Genomic DNA, 16,610 nt, shown 5'->3' with positions numbered 1-16,610 from the left:
TAAATAACGTAAATACTAATAATTAAATTATTACTTAATTTTATTGGATAAATGTCAAGGTACCAAAGAACTAACACACTATTCTTATTTTGTACGTATTCTGTTTACTTTATTGAATATCGTATTTGCTTCAAAAATATAATTATTACTTAATTTTGAATAAATGTATTTATTTTTATTATTTACAGATCATTTAAGTTACAAATTTTTTCCTTATCTCAATTTGCCTCAGGATCCAAGTTGTGGACGGTCCGAGACTCTCCGGATTTTGAATCCAACGCCACCATCCTTTTCCGTCACTCACCGTCCTTATCTCTCTCCCGTTCCCGCCACGTGTCCACGTACTATCAATTAAACGCACCCAAAACCTTCCTCCAATCTCACGGCACCTTTTCCCCTTTTTTTGAAAAAGCAGGAAAAAAATAATAATAATAATAATAATAAAATAAAATAAAATAAACACTTGAAATATCCACCGCCACTTGTCTCTTCTTCTCCAGTAACTCAAATCTCCTCGCTCGCTCGCTCCACTCTCTCCACTCTCTCCGCCAACAGGCAACCGCTTTTCCCGCCACCGCACGAAATGGCGTCTCAGCTCGGCGCCTGTGCTCCACGGGCCGCCCATTTCTACCTCCACAAGCACAAACACCCGCTCATTCTTCCGCTAGAATCCCTCAAAATGGCGCCGTTTGGGAGAGCCAAAATTACAGGCAGGGAAAGTTTGCGGATTAGGGTTTCCGATGGTGGGGACTCGTACCTCGGCATGTGGAAGAAGGCCGTCGAGAATGACAAGAAGGTCGCCGAGTTCGAAAGGATCGTTGAGAACTCTGCAAAAATCGATGTTGATGATCAGAGTGTGGAGCCTGTTGAGGAATTGGAGAAGAAGAGCGAGGAGTTCCAAAAGATTCTGGAGGTTTCGAAGGAGGAAAGGGACCGGGTTCAGCGAATGCAGGTTGTTGATCGAGCTGCGGCCGCGATCGCGGCTGCTCGCGCCATTTTGGAGGACAAGAATAAGGAGTTGAGGACTGAGGCGGGGGATCGCGGAGGTTCCGGTGGTGGGAGTGGCGGGGGTGGTGACGGAACAATTGGGGCTCGTCAAGAAGGTAAAGATTTGGACATTGTTTTTTTATTTTTAATTAGGCAATTTGAATTTCTGATTGTTTGTTTAAATATGGGAATTTGATTTGGGATAATGAAGATAAAGATAGGTATAGTTTTGAGGTACATTTGATGCTATCGAGAAATATTGATCACTGTTTTATTTGTTAATTAAAGTCCAGAATTTCCAAGAACAAAAAAGTTAGAGTTTGATATCCTGCATATGTTTTGGATGCTGATGGGATTATTGTTTCACGGAGATCGCATTATATCAAATTGTAAATGGCTTTGTAAAAGTTAGAGTTGTGAATTTGTAACATATGTCGGTATTTTTTTAGAAGGTAGTGGATGAGCATCTGAATTTTGTGATCAATTGAATTGAATACTTTTTGTTTTTGTTTCTTATAACTTGCATGTCAGTAATTTGAGCATTTCGTTATCAAAAAAATTTAATTTCAACAGGAGCACAGATTAGGAGTGTAGTTGTGCCAGTGCCTCAATCGGAAATTTCAGGAACCTGGACTCCAGGTCCTGATTTTTGGTCCTGGGAACCCCCTCAGGGTAGTGATAAAGTTTCAGACGATGTCATTGACTTGCCAACAGCAATGAAAACTTCAGCACAGCTAAATGTCAGCAATCCTGTGTTGGAGAAAGAGCGATCTGTGGATTATCTCTCAATTCCCTTAGAGAGTAAGCTTCATGAACCCAATCGAAACCCTCCTCTTCCTCCTCTCCAGTCACTGATGGAGGTTGAGAAAGTGGACGTCTCTGGGGCACTTTCCCCGAAAGAGGAACATGAACTTGGTGATGAGTTTTCAGCACATGCAGCAGAGGCAGCTCAAGCTCTTGATGCGGTGGATGAGGTGTCATCATATGGAGTGAATACAGATGGATCTAAGTGGTGGAAGGAATCTGGAATTGAGCAAAGGCCTGATGGGGTGATTTGCAAATGGACAATGACCAGAGGTGTTAGTGCTGACCAAGTTACTGAATGGCAAGATAAGTACTGGGAGGCTGCGGATGAGTTTGGTCACAAGGAGCTTGGTTCAGAAAAATTGGGTCGTGATGCAACTGGAAATGTCTGGCGTGAGTTTTGGACGGAATCTATGTGGCAGGTTATTCCACACACACTGCTACTTCAAACTAAATTTAAATGTTTCTCCCCTTCTTTTTCAATATCACAATCTTAATGGATTTTAGCTTTGCTTTCCAGTCAGAAACAACCCTACCTAGCTTCTGCTGTGATTGCAAGTCTAAATTGCTTCCTCGACATACTTTTAGAATTTGTTTCAATTTGTGTAGTTTTTGAGCTATAAATTATATTAATCTATGTAAATGCAGGCTCCTGTTCATAAAAGCGAGGAAATGCCCCTTAGAAATGCTGTGTTCCATCAACAGGATTGCCATAAGAAGTTTTATGTAGCAATTAGTTTATTTGTCGTACCATTGACTTCTCAACAACAATTTTGCTATTGCTAACAGAGTTGATATTATTTTTCAGAGAGTGGTCCTAGAGTCTATTAACTCATTTTCCAAATGAATTTATGAGATAAATTGTGCTAGGTTTGATTTGGCGATGAAATGTTTTGGTTAAAAAATGTTGTTTTACACCGAAAACCCTCATGCTTTCATGATTGTGGGAGGATGCCTATTCCCTGCACCAACTGGCCGCACATATTGAATGTACGCGAACCGTCTTCAATGTGTTTTAGAACCCTGGCCCTCTATCTGTCTGCATCTCTGTAGGCATAGTCTATTTTTAATGATTTTCATGGAAAGCTGTCATCTCTTGTCGTGTTATCATTTTTGGGCATGTTAGTTTCGTCTGATGAGAATATGAATGTTACAAATCTTAGAACAAACTGAACAGAAAGTTTTGATTTGATTGCAGAATTGTGGACTTGTGCATATGGAGAAAACTGCAGACAAGTGGGGAAAGAATGGTAGAGGCGATGAGTGGCATGAGAAATGGAAGGAACACTATGATGCCTCAGGCCAGGCAGAGAAATGGGCTCATAAGTGGTGTAGTATTGACCCAAACACACCCCTTGAGGCTGGTCATGCTCACATCTGGCATGAAAGGTACCAAACTCCCTGAAATTAAATTGATTAACTGTTTGATGCCATGTCCCCAGTAACATTGTCTCATTTATTCGTGCCGTCCGGTCAAATTGTTTCCGCATGGCAGTAGATTTCAAGAAATTGTAATATTCCTGCAGATATGTCAATCAACGTGCTCTTATCTTGACATGCTTTGCATCTGTTGCAGGTGGGGCGAAAAGTATGATGGACATGGTGGCAGCGAAAAATACACTGACAAATGGGCTGAGCGCTGTGAGGGTGATGGCTGGGCAAAATGGGGTGACAAATGGGATGAACATTTTGATCCAAATGGTCACGGCGTGAAGCAGGGGGAAACATGGTGGGAAGGTAAGTTTGGAGAGCGCTGGAACCGGACATGGGGCGAGGGCCACAATGGTAGTGGGTGGGTTCACAAGTATGGGAAGAGCAGCAGCGGCGAGCACTGGGATACACATGAGCAGCAAGACACATGGTATGAGAGATTCCCCCACTTCGGGTTCTACCACTGCTTCGAAAACTCAGTCAAGCTGCGGGAAGTTCCAAAGCCATCCGAGATGTCATAGACTGGCATCTGTGCTAACTGCGAAGGCCGCCTATATACACAATCGTAGGGTCCCCTTACCTAAATAATGAATGGAGTTATAATATAGTGTGATATCACTTGTAAGCTTTACTCTGAAGGTATTGTTTGGTTCCACTTCCACTGCATATCTAATCTCAGAAGAGAGTTGTGATTCTGGGTATTGTTTGAAGGAATTGCTTACAAAGGCCCGAGTATGATTCTGGTCATGCGGTTTAAGTTTCACTTGGTTCTACAAAATTTCAATCGTTCCGATTTACACCATGCGTAATTTACTAGTCCTTGCAATTAAACAAGAAGAATTAAACTCTCTCACTTTTTCAACAAAATTAACGGGACAAGTCAATTTTATCCTATCATGTCACTTGAAAATAAATTGCTAGAGTGAAGATTGGTCCCTATGCAAATGTCACTTGAAAATAAATTGCTAGAGTGAAGATTGGTCCCTATGCAAATGTCACATGACTGACAACTACCCCAATGAAGCACTAAACGCTTTGTCCCATACTGATTGAATAATACGTCGCCGTATTGGCCGTTCACCTGATAACGATGGGCAACAGCAGTAGTGCCGCAACATGTGGCGCGCGTCGGACCTAGAGTCACACATACACACTCTCTGCCTGTAACCCTTCCAATTTCCCAATCCTTTCCCTTCTCGATCCTGGCATATATGAATCCCCACCGTTCCAATTACCAGCAGTCCACAACGTTTGCTGCTCGCATGCCCACTTCACTTTAAATCTCAATCCTCACTGCAACTTTTCACCTTAGTTTCCAGTAATCAGTGACAACAAGTGTAAATTTACCTGTTCAAAATTGTGGGTTTTCCTTCTTTTATCGGAAAATGGCGATTTCGATGCTCTACGGACCTCAGAATCTCAAGCTTGTCAATGGAATAGTAGCAGTAGCACCAAACGGCTTAGGTTCTGGTGGGAAAAATTACCCTTATGGGGGTTTTTCGCACAAGGGTTTAGTGAGCTATGGCTGCAGGAGTCAAAAGACCAGAACTTTGGTGGGACCCATATGCAGTGTGTCATCGTCGAGGCCTGCTTCCCAGCCTAGGTTCATCCAGCACAAGCAGGAGGCTTTCTGGTTCTATAGGTTTTTGTCTATAGTGTATGATCATGTTATAAACCCGGGGCATTGGACTGAGGATATGCGGAATGACGCGCTCGAGCCCGCGGATCTTTACGATAGGAATATGGTGGTGGTGGATGTTGGAGGTGGAACTGGGTTTACGACTCTTGGCATTGTTAAGCATGTGGATGCCAAGAATGTGACCATTCTCGACCAATCGCCGCACCAGCTTGCCAAGGCTAAGGAGAAGGAGCCCTTGAAAGAATGTAAGATCATTGAAGGGGATGCGGAGGATCTGCCGTTCCCAACCGATTATGCAGATCGATATGTCTCTGCTGGAAGGTAACACTTCTGCTTGTTTTGCTTCCTGTAATCTGTGTCTTCTGTTGCCATTTAAAGCAATTTCAAGTGGGGTTTTGAGCAATGGAGTTATTTGTGTGAACTTCAGATGAGTTTTGTGATTGGAACTTCGATCTTATCCTAAATGTAGCCAAGATTATTATTGCTTATATCAGATTTCATTGAGGTGACCGAGAAGGATTATATACTGGTTATGTGGTTAATCTTAATTAATGGAAGGATTAGTACTTATTGCAAAGAAAAATCGAAGGGAATATTACGTTTTACATTTCTTAAAACTTGGTGTATTCCAATACAAAGCATATGTTTACAGTGATGGTGCTGTAATACTATACAAAATGTGTAGTCTACATGCTGCTGTTGGTTCTGTTTATCTTATACCATTTCATTATTTTGTTCCTCAGTATTGAGTACTGGCCCGACCCCCAGCGTGGAATCAAGGAAGCATACAGGGTACTAAAAATAGGAGGAAAGGCTTGCCTCATAGGCCCCGTGTACCCAACCTTTTGGCTGTCTCGTTTCTTTGCAGATGTGTGGATGCTCTTCCCAAAGGAGGAGGAGTACATTGAGTGGTTCAAAAATGCTGGTTTCAAAGATGTTCAACTGAAAAGGATTGGTCCAAAATGGTACCGTGGTGTCCGCCGCCATGGCTTGATTATGGGTTGCTCCGTGACAGGTGTGAAGCCCTTAAGTGGGGACTCCCCTCTTCAGGTAATATATTTCTTCCAATTCAAATTAGAGACTTGCTTGTTGCTATACTCTTGAAATATTTTGTCTAGAGGCGGCAATATTCTATTTTCGAGCTGGCACCTTAAGAATGAAGTTTGTTCCCCAGAAGGTGATATGACATGGATTCTGCATATTACCCTGATAGCATGTTTGCATACATTTGTCTTTCCATGTTCTTGTTTTCTTAAAACTTAATGCTTTTTTGTTTTAATATTTGTGTCCAAATTGTTTTGGAAACTAGATGTGTTTGGAAATTAAACACGACTATAGTGGTCGGTTGTGGTACAAGAAGCAATTGGCCATGGAGGTGGAGGTGGCTGCAAGAATGTCATTGGAGTTTTTTTTATCTCCTATTTCTTCATAATTGTTTCAAAATTCTACCGGAAACAGTAAATATGTGGGAATTTAAACACAACCATAGAAATTGTTGTTTGGTCGTGGAGGTTATGGTGGTCAGTTCTTGTACTAGCTTAGCTACGAGTGTCAGTGTGTGACAATGGTGGTGATTGTGACATAAATGGTGATACTGGAGGAAATCGTAATGTCAGATGTGACTTTGGGGCAGTCACGATGGTGCTTGAATTAGCGGAAAAAGTGATGTTGGTGGGGGTTTTCTAGTGGCTGTGGTAAAGGTATTTGGCAACAACTGGTAAATAGTAGTGGTGCTGGTGGTGACAACGCTGGTTTTGGTTGATTTTAAACACAATTACAGAAAACAGGAAGAAGCAATGCGACTTAATACAATCTAAGATTTTAGGATTGAGATCATATGACGGTCTACAATGAAGATGTGGCGCATACTAGATTTAGTTCAAAAGAAAATTTGAGGACACTTCTTTTTGTGAGTAGTTACAGGTAAGGACCATTTAATCAGAAGTTGCTCAACTGTGCTATTGAGGTTTTAGTTTTACACACGTACCTAGATGATTATCAGTTCAACTTGCAGCAGAAGATGCTGTAGATTTATATTAGGAAGCTTGTTTTCACTTTGATACATTCGCTTGTCACATTTTACGATGTTTTCCTTGGTGCAGCTTGGTCCAAAGGTGGAGGACGTAAGGAAGCCTGTGAATCCCTTGGTGTTTCTTTTTCGGCTCATTCTCGGTGCAACTGCGGGAGCTTACTATGTGCTGGTTCCAATTTACATGTGGATTAAAGATCAAGTCGTTCCACAAGGCCAACCTATCTGAAACGGGAGTTACAAAATGTGAAGGGATTGTCAGCAATTCCTACAGTTTGCATCCATCTTTCCCCCGTTTGCTGTGAAGCTAGCCAGTTAAGATAATCTATTCCATATGACATACATGCCTCTAGGCATTTGTGCTGCGGGGATGCACCTTTACTGCTTAAGTTTTTTGGAACTGCGTAGTACAAGTGACTTACTTGATCCACAGTGTCGTCGTTTTTTATGTCAACACATTTCATTTCACTGGTTTTGTAACGCCGTCAATCCATTCACGCTGTAGAAATGGGATAAATTTAAGGAACAAATTTCCTTGCTCCTGACCTACTTATTAGTTTTTATGTTAGCCGTAATTTTTGTTTTCCTTAATGAAATGTTAGCCGTGATCTGATTGCCAATGAAACAGTGGATGCCATTGAACAGATTCTGTGGGATGGTGGAGTCCTGGTAAGTCTTGAGGAGTCGGTTTTGGTTCGAAGACTTGGGACCTTGTAGAATCGGGTTCGTTACTCTACATTTCTATCGAAGCAAGGAGCATGTTATTTCACCAGGTTTTACTAATGACAGGGTGATTTGTAATTTTACATGAAGGTGACTTGACTGTGGTAGTCTTTGGCAAAGTTGGAATGTGTCAATGCTTTTTAGCCGGAAGATGATGAACAAAATTGAAGTGTTCGTGGGTTTCAAGTACTAGAAGAGTCAATGGAAGTTGGTTTTACAGGTAATCAAAATTTGAGTTCTCTAATAACACGATAGAAAAACTAACAAAGAAACATTCAACCCCAAATTTTAAGTTCTACGTAAATGTAGGCCTTATGTGATAGTAAATAAGTGCATCTAGTCGATATGAAAATTTTCAAGGTGTTTTAGCTCAAGCAGATAAAAGCATTCACCACTGCATCCGATGTTCTGATTTTCAATTTGCCATACCATGATTTGGTTCGCAAGCAAAAAAAAAAAAAATATATATATATATATATATATATATATTAATTCATTGATAAAGGAGTGACATTTATGGTGTGAACCACGATAAGTGTTATGTTGAATGCTAAGCTTTCATTTCCTTTATTTAATGAAGCATGTTCCATATTTTTTGTCCTTTGCAGTTTTGGAAAACCTATTGGTCCTTTTCTAAAGGCAAAACGTACTTGCAAAATGCAGACACCATCTATATAAACGCGTTGAAAATACCAACCAATATTATTGTATTATGTATTCGAAATCTAAGGGTGCTAGCGACCTTTCGGCTCGCCCATTTTCGTTTTTTTCTTTTTTAGTGTTTATTCTCATCCTCCAATATCACGATAATTCAAAATGTTTATAATTTACGTAATTTAAATATTAACTTTGAAAAAATTTAAAATAAATGTGAAACTAATTCATTTAAATAAAAATCAACCAGTTGGAATTGTGGTACGACATATGAATACAAGTAAGAAGTTGTTAGTCCTGGCCTCCTCGTGCAAGCAAGCAACGCAGCGTGCTTTTTGGGGTTGAAAATGTGAATGTGGGAGCAATGTACACACCTCTCCATACCCTTTAGCGTCATGCTCTTTGAATGCCCCTTGTCTCCCAAACATCAAACCCGTACAGCTGTCCATCCTTATATTTATTCATCTGCATTTACAGTCAAGCAACTACCATTTCTGCCCTAAAAGTTTCTATACCTATATATACTGTTTAAAATTTTCAAAGATTCCAACAGTTTATAGTTTAATTCATTACTATAAATTATTTTCGTAAAAAATTAGACAAATTCAAAATAATCGATATCTTCATTTATAATGAAGAAAATAAGCGAATACAGTATTGTAAATAAATACTAAAACGACTATCATTTAATTCAACGTAATATGATTTCAGATATGAATGATATTAAGTAGACATGATCTTTAGAAAGCTAAAAAAAATTAAATTAAATAAAATTAAACGATTGGATTTTTAAAATATGGAACCCCATATTTATATATACTTGTGTTTTTTCCCTCCCTCTAACTAAGCCAAAGATTTAAAAGTCGTATGATTCTTTTCAATAAAGCCATGAATATAACAACAAATTCCAGTCATGCATATATAAGCATTGATTTGACCACCTTTTTCTTTAATTTCACTTTCTTCTTCTTCTTACATATTATTGTTAGATATTAGTTTATTAAATCTCAAAAAATAAAAATGTGCTTTCAGTTGCCTATTAAATACCCCAATGGAGGAGGACTTCTTCCTACTTAAACCCAGCTAAGATTGAGCTATACTCAACATTCTCTCTCTCTCTCTCTCTCTCTAAAACTCTTCTCTAGAGCTCTTTCGTTATCTCTCTAGACTTGGGAGGTTGGTTGTATAACTTGAAGAAGAAGAAGATGGCAGACGTACTAAGCGAAGAACAGATTGTTGAGTTTAAAGAAGCATTTTGTCTATTTGACAAGGATGGAGATGGTGAGTTTCCTACAATCATATCCTCCATTCTTGGTTGGTATTTATTCTCTGTAATATATACACACATATAGCATGTTATAGCATTAGACAGCTATATATAGTTTTTTTTACCTTCTCAGATTTGGCAGTGTATGCACAAAAACTAAGCACTCGTTTAATAACCATGAACCGGCATTGACGGAAAATATTTTTGAATATGTGTTTTATTAGGTTGCATTACTGTGGATGAACTGGCCACGGTGATTCGGTCTCTGGATCAGAATCCGACGGAGAAGGAGCTTCAGGACATGATAAGCGAAGTGGACGTTGACGGAAATGGAACCATAGAGTTTGCAGAGTTCTTGAGCTTAATGGCAAACAAAATGAAGGTATATAATATATGCGCATGGCATTGCAGATACATATAATTTGACTATATAAAAATTAATTAGGCTGAAATGTTATTTAAATGTTCTGAATTATGTTTGTATGATTTTTTTTTCAATAGGAAACTGATGCAGAGGAGGAGCTCAAAGAGGCCTTCAAAGTATTTGACAAGGATCAGAATGGTTATATTTCAGCTACTGAGGTAAACATAATAAAAATTTCACTGATTAATTAAATTTTTAGCAACATTTTCTCTACAAAAAGTTAATTAACTGGATGAAGGGTTAATTTTTATCAGCTTAATTTGCATTTATCAAATAAAATGCACTTGTCAATAAGACGGTTGTCAATTTTGCTCACAAAACAAAACATGTTTTTCATTTGTTTGAAATGATTATTCATAGTGTTGCACTAGAATTTAGAACATATTAGCACCAAGACATAGTTATGAGACTCAAAAAACATATATTGAAGAAACTGTCACATATGAAGACAAGGTTACATTGGTTTCTAAAGGACAATTACTTGCTTGGAGTTTATAACTCAAGCAAGCAAGCAGTTAATAGCGTTTACCTCTGCATTTAAATTCTGTTATCTCAATAAACAATATTAATAATACCAACTAGTGGCCTAAACAAGCTTTCAGCTATTGAGCAGTGAGAGGCCACCTCCAAATTCAGAATGAGTGATGGCTTCACTGCACTGACTTTAAATTTCTAGCATTGGTAGCAGGGATTGCCAGCATGGTTTCTGATAAGATGCACTTAGAAAAATACTGGGGAGAATCATATAGCTTAAGTGATGCTAATGCTTGCTTATAAAATGTTTTATTTGGGTATTCGTGAAATAATTCCCAATATTTAATCCAAGTAAATCACATCCTTTTAACCCAAGTTCTTTCGAAAGAAATTTTTCAGTATGATTGGCATACAAGATGTTATATCACATGTTATTATACAAATGATGAAATATGTATGTTAAAAAGTTAATAACTTAAAAAATAAGATTTTCTACCACTTACATAAAAACACATGGTGTACCACTTATATTTCCGTCATAAAAAAAATTCTCATTCTGAGGATCCATCCGTATCTTGATTCCCTGTACCTTTTTCCCAACCAAACCTTCATTAGACAATGTTTATATTATTTTCCACGTGGACATTTTATTGCCAACATAATGTAACCCTTCACATGTCGTGTTTGTTCTTGTTCTTGCTTTTTTTTAGCTGAGGCATGTGATGATCAATCTAGGGGAAAAATTGACGGACGAAGAGGTCGAGCAGATGATCAAGGAAGCAGATTTGGACGGTGATGGACAAGTGAATTACGATGAATTTGTGAAGATGATGATGACCATTGGATGATACATTTAAACAAAATTCTCTCATTCAAATTCATCCTCACTAGCCCTCAGGCAATATAAACTTGTATTCGTGTTGTCAAATGACCAAAAATGTAGGAGGACTTGACTTGTACCCTTTGATTTGTTCAATTCCACATTGTAATTCTTTTTCAATTTCTACTTATTCAATATCATGGTGTGTTTCAATGTGATGATGTATCAAAATCTTTGTTCTATGGGATATATTTATCTACGTCTGTTTTGTATTCATTTCATTCCAATTTTAGAATGATTTATGCCCAATTTTTCTCTTCTGTACACTCCTTTATATTTATTTTATAGATTTTCTTTTGATTTACTCAATTCAAAAGTAGAAATATACAGTCACTTAATATTGCGATCTAGTGATATTCCTTTCATTGATAAGTGAGAGCTCTTAAGTTCGATTCTAGACAAATGCGAATTTAAACCACATTATTGCTAGCTCATTGTGAGGCTTAACCCATTCTTTATCCTTTAGTGTAGATGATATTTTTGTTAAAAAAAAAATAGAAATGTACAAAAAGAAAATAATGACGTGGAAGTCGTTTCTCTTTTTTCTTTTTCAATTTTTGGGTATTTTTTAAGATTATCTTCCAACTCATAAGAGGGGTTTCTTGATTTGAAGTTTCTCCAACCTTTTTGGTTGTGAAGTCTGACTTTGACCGAAGATCAAAGGTTGGAAATGTGGTTTCCAATATGAATTGAATTTCATGTTTTCTTTGCTATATCTTCAAAGGATCAAACTTTAGACCGTCCTCAAAACCGCGTGGAATGTGGAAATTTTCCTCTGTGTCTCTATATGCCCAAAACCTACATTGCGAATGATCTTCTTTGACGATGTCTTATCCCTCCAAAGACTTTCTCTGCAGACCCGAAATAGCCATATTAACCGTAGCAAATATGCTCCTTCTTATGCATCTGAATTTAAATCTTCATCTCTATTAAAATAAAATATCACTTGCATCGATAAAGAAACTTAATGTATCGTGAAAGATTTAAAATTAGATAGGGCCTTTTATTGTCTTATGTGAAGCAACATAGGGTTGGGCTAGGTGGTATGGGTCAAGCGCATCACGTCTGTCTATCCTGGTCTGCCCTAATGACCTGGCCCCAGTTTGCTTAGGCCAACCATAGTTCTATTAGAATCCAGAATTAAAAGTGGCTCAATTATGAGTATGGGGAGCTTTGATGTTTCCTCAATAACTGCACTGAGTAACCTTGCAGTGTTTTCATGAAGAAAATTTGTCATATCATTCTCAAAACAATAGTGAAAAAAATGATAAGAGAGAAACTCATAGTTGTATATAACTAGTGATATCTAAGATTCTGTTCGACGGTCATACTAGAAGTTCTGATGGCAATGGTTGACAATTTAGCTCATATCATCACGATGCATCATCAAAAGTTTAGACCGCAATAATTATAACAAAATGGAGACATTTGTGACTAACCTCAATATTAAGTTGATGAGGAATAAACCCTCAATATCAATGCCATTATAAAATATGAATAAAAATGAACAAATATTACAATCAGAAGCAGCATATATAATACAATTCCCTCCAAAACCATACAAATTAATTATCTCTCAATCATATAAATAGATGGAATTACATTAAAGGATAACTTACATGACAAGGTAATATAAGTTTTAAGGCAATGAAATAAATAAACAGAAGGAACAAGTGAAAACAAACACTCTTGATCAGAACTCCATTTCCCAGAAAACTCAAATTAATTAGAAAATAAAATCACCAAGAAAAACCAATATATATATGAATTAATAGGCATTCAGTTAGTCACAGTTGCACAACACATGCAGTTGGTAAAGAGCGAAGACCGCTGCCTGCGCTTCGCTTTACCTTTTGATGAAGTAGTTGGAGCCCTAGCAGCTTCTTTGGTATGTGAGTCCAATAAATTCTTGGTTGAATTTTCAGCAGTCGAATGCTTATCATCTTCTTGTGGTGTAACAACAGTACGTGCTTCTTCCTCTTCCTTCAAGAATCCTATGAATGGAATATTTGACTTCTCTGAGTTACTTGCTTCTAATGCGATGACTTTCTCTTCCACCGGCATTGCTTGGTACTGCGAAACCTCTTGATCATATCCAGTGTACTCGATAAAGCTTCCAAGAGTAACATCATCACCTTGGCTTGTTGAGCCTCCTATTGCAGCCTTGTCATGATACAGCAAAGGGGTAGAATCTGATTCCTCAGTTCTCGCTTCATTTTGGAGGTCAAGGCTAAAGCTTGGAGATTTTTGTATCTGAGCACAAACATTCAGGTTATCAGCATCTGATTCAGTGCTGAACCTTCTCATATTTTCTTGTGTTTCAAAATAACAGCTTACAGATTCAGATGTTTCAACTTTTTCACATTGTCCATTGGATTGGCTGGCTGCAACTTTAGTTTCTGGTTCTGCCTTTGCTTCTGTTTGAGATGATTTAGTATGTTTTATAACGTGCTGACCAGGCATATCAAGTGCCAACTTGTTCATGGAGTCTAATGCTTCGGCTATCCAGTTATTAAAATCAACAGTGGAAGCTTTCATAGCAAAGAACTCACCACAATTCTCTTGCTTAGAATTTAGAATTGAGTCGGTGCTTTGAGGGGGCAGAGCTTCTGCTTGATCATGATCAACTGCAATTGCACACAAGGGTTCAGTTTTATTCCCATTTTCTTCAACAGCTGTCTTCTCTGTTGCCTCCTCTTCATCGTCCTTGCAAAGCGCGACAGTTAACTCCACTGGAACCATAACAAGTTCAGGAAACAACTCAACTTTTTCTTCCAAGTCCGAGAATTGGTACTCAGAATCCTCACTTTGGTTTCCAACACACATGACAACTAGGTTGCCATTCTCATCAACTTTTGTCTCCTCTATTCGACAATCTCTGTCACTTAAAGGATTAATTACACTTACCCTTTCACCACTTTTAAGTATAGAGACAATCATTGCAGCTTCAGATTGAAGCTCAGTTGAGTTGAAAGAATCTGGTTCTATCACCGGTTCTCCAGAAGATTGGATTGTGTTACCATCATGGTTGTTCTCTCCATTTTCCAACTCTTTTTCGATTAGTATGATTTCCTCTTCTACAATCATGCATTTGTCTTCGGGTTCAGGAGCTTCTAGATGGGAGTTTGGGGACTTAAAGGCTTCCTGTTCTAATTCAGAGCAAGAATTTCCAATCAAATCCATCTCATTTGGAAACTCCTCATGACTTTCGTGTCCTAAACCACTCAGACCACCATTGGATGCTATTGCTGTAAAGATGCTGAATCCACATTCAACCTTACCTCCGTCTGTAGTTTCAGACTTCTCTTCGAAGGATTCAAATTGTTCTTGGGATGCCTTCGGCTCCAGTAATAAGTCATCCCTTTGCTTCTCCATAACTGGACCAGTGTTAGAATCAACACTTTCACCCACAATTGCCAACGCCTCAGCGTCCGAGAGGTGACCATTCACCTCAAAATCAGGATTTGATCCTAGAGAGTCTTCACTTCCTCCTTCTAAAGATCCACCGACATGTGTAGTTTCAGACTTATCTTCGAAGGATTCAAATTGTTCTTGGGATGCCTTCTGCTCCAGTAATAAGTCATCCCTTTGCTTCTCCATAACTGGATCAGTGTTAGAATCAACACTTTCACCCACAATTTCCAACGCCTCAGCATCCGAGAGGTGGCCATTCACCTCAAAATCAGGATTTGATCCCAGAGAGTCTTCACTTCCTCCTTCTAATGATCCACTGACATCTTCTACAGTGCGGTCATCAGCATCAACTGTAGCCATTTCATGATGATTTAACTCCAAATGTGTGGATTCTTTAGGTTCTGGATCATGTGAAGTGGACATTGTTCCCTCTTCCTCTGTTGCAGTTTATAGCATATAAGTATTATGTTGGGATTTTTTTTCTCCTTCTCATTTAAATATATAGTCAAATTTTATTCAGAAATGCATAGAATTAAAGTTCAATTAAAAGTACAGAAATAATTCAAATAGATATATTACTTGTACTAAGACTAATTACTGAAATATCTAAGAAACTATTCAACTAGTACAATGGAGACGTACCTTTGTTGAAAGAAGCCTGTTTCTCAAAATGATGCTCGATCGTTCCTTGCAGATCTTTCTCCTCTATTTCTCGCTCTACCGGCTTCTCATATCCCGAATTGTTAATTGATGGATTTAGTTGCATTTTACCGTCTTCTTCACCTGCTTCATTCGATTCGAGTTGAACTTTTAATGGTTCATCAAGAGGATTAACTTCAATAGCTTCTTGCTCTATGGACAGAAGACCAAATGTTAAGTGACAATAGTTTTTCTAATCAGCAATTCAGTATTAAGAAAGTAGCTAACCTGTTCTGTCTGATGTCTGATCATCAACACAAGCATCTTGTATTCTCTTTGGATCATCGGAAGCCAAGTCGGTAATATTTTCATGAAAATCTTTTCCTTCATCTTCCGGTACTACTCCATTTTCTTCTTTCATGTCATTTGCAAGAATAGTTTCTGCCAAAGGTTTATCGGCAACTTCACCAACTGTTGTGTTCTCTTCATCTGCAGGAGAATGTAATTGCAAATCTCAAGATATATGAATCAACAAAACACAAAACAAATAAAATGTTTTCAAAAACTTCAAACTGCCATGCATGCATACCTCTCAAACCTGATGTGTTGTTGTTACCCATCTCATTTCCCATGATCAACTAATCCAAATCCTGCAGTACAAGCAATGCAAACATTACGAATCCTCTCGACTATTGTCGGATAGAGAGGAATTCAATTGAAAATCTGAGTCTAAGTTCTAATACCATATGGAATGATGTATTCACTTGCAAACTGCTATTAACATTTGAGAAGAACGTAATTTAATTCTATTAAGTTGCCCTTCCAGGGTGTAGCACTTGATAAAACATACCACTCCTACTTCACTAGTTTTTCTTGACCTGCCACTATGATTATGTTGTGCCAAATGTTTAATTAATATTTAAATTGTTGTTTATTCAAAAGTCTAGGCTATGTTATCTTAAGGACGCTAATTAACCTAGCTAATTAAGTTTTTTTAGCAACCAGATTTGTAGATGCGCCGCGCAAACAAACAAGCGGCGTTTAAATGGATGCTGCTCAAATTCCGGATGAGGCGTTCATACGCGGCTTTGTGTTGTGCAATCTAGTGACACAACACTAACACTATATTAGAATCAACTATGTTTTGTACTTGTGCCATTTTCTTTTTCACATTTTAGACAGTTGATTTCAAATACATCCAATCACAACAAACTGCATATGTTTCACATACGTGACGGTGGTCGG

General features: G+C 38.2%; 4 protein-coding genes across 7 annotated transcripts; 3 read left to right on the top strand and 1 right to left on the bottom strand.

Moving 5' to 3' along the window:
- Window positions 1-431: 431 nt before the first annotated feature.
- LOC137730962 (protein LIKE EARLY STARVATION, chloroplastic) lies at window positions 432-4,019 on the top strand. Its single transcript, XM_068469983.2, has 4 exons — window positions 432-1,103; window positions 1,561-2,213; window positions 2,990-3,180; window positions 3,368-4,019. The coding sequence occupies exons 1-4, from the start codon at window positions 584-586 to the stop codon at window positions 3,741-3,743; spliced, it is 1,740 nt and encodes a 579-aa protein (XP_068326084.2). The 5' UTR covers window positions 432-583; the 3' UTR covers window positions 3,744-4,019.
- Window positions 4,020-4,305: 286 nt separating this feature from the next.
- Window positions 4,306-7,439, top strand: LOC137730981 (2-methyl-6-phytyl-1,4-hydroquinone methyltransferase, chloroplastic). The gene is made up of 3 exons (XM_068470009.2): window positions 4,306-5,182; window positions 5,605-5,911; window positions 6,964-7,439. Exons 1-3 carry the CDS (start codon window positions 4,608-4,610, stop codon window positions 7,117-7,119), a joined length of 1,038 nt encoding a protein of 345 aa, XP_068326110.2. The 5' UTR covers window positions 4,306-4,607; the 3' UTR covers window positions 7,120-7,439.
- A 5-nt stretch (window positions 7,440-7,444) lies between these two features.
- Window positions 7,445-11,511, top strand: LOC137732035 (calmodulin-like protein 11). 4 transcript variants are annotated; one of them, XM_068471327.2, is made up of 6 exons: window positions 7,445-7,559; window positions 7,704-7,833; window positions 9,413-9,548; window positions 9,759-9,916; window positions 10,036-10,116; window positions 11,143-11,511. In XM_068471327.2, exons 3-6 carry the CDS (start codon window positions 9,473-9,475, stop codon window positions 11,278-11,280), a joined length of 453 nt encoding a protein of 150 aa, XP_068327428.1. In that variant the 5' UTR covers window positions 7,445-7,559; window positions 7,704-7,833; window positions 9,413-9,472; the 3' UTR covers window positions 11,281-11,511. The 4 variants fall into 4 exon arrangements, with proteins under 4 accessions (XP_068327428.1, XP_088543379.1, XP_088543378.1 ...); XM_088687253.1 differs by having other exon boundaries at window positions 7,515-7,613; window positions 9,300-9,548; XM_088687252.1 differs by lacking the exon at window positions 7,445-7,559 and having other exon boundaries at window positions 7,703-7,833; window positions 9,413-9,581.
- A 1,315-nt stretch (window positions 11,512-12,826) lies between these two features.
- LOC148690005 (uncharacterized) lies at window positions 12,827-16,199 on the bottom strand. Its single transcript, XM_088687432.1, has 4 exons — window positions 15,955-16,199; window positions 15,654-15,854; window positions 15,369-15,578; window positions 12,827-15,163 (listed from the first exon to the last, which is right to left on the bottom strand). The coding sequence occupies exons 1-4, from the start codon at window positions 15,995-15,997 to the stop codon at window positions 13,092-13,094; spliced, it is 2,526 nt and encodes an 841-aa protein (XP_088543558.1). The 5' UTR covers window positions 15,998-16,199; the 3' UTR covers window positions 12,827-13,091.
- Between the last annotated feature and the right edge of the window lie 411 nt (window positions 16,200-16,610).

The sequence above is a fragment of the Pyrus communis genome, chromosome 16, assembly GCF_041283825.1.
Source record: "Pyrus communis isolate YQ-2024b chromosome 16, ASM4128382v1, whole genome shotgun sequence".
Lineage (NCBI taxonomy): Eukaryota > Viridiplantae > Streptophyta > Magnoliopsida > Rosales > Rosaceae > Pyrus > Pyrus communis.
This window is presented reverse-complemented; position numbering and strand designations above follow the sequence as displayed.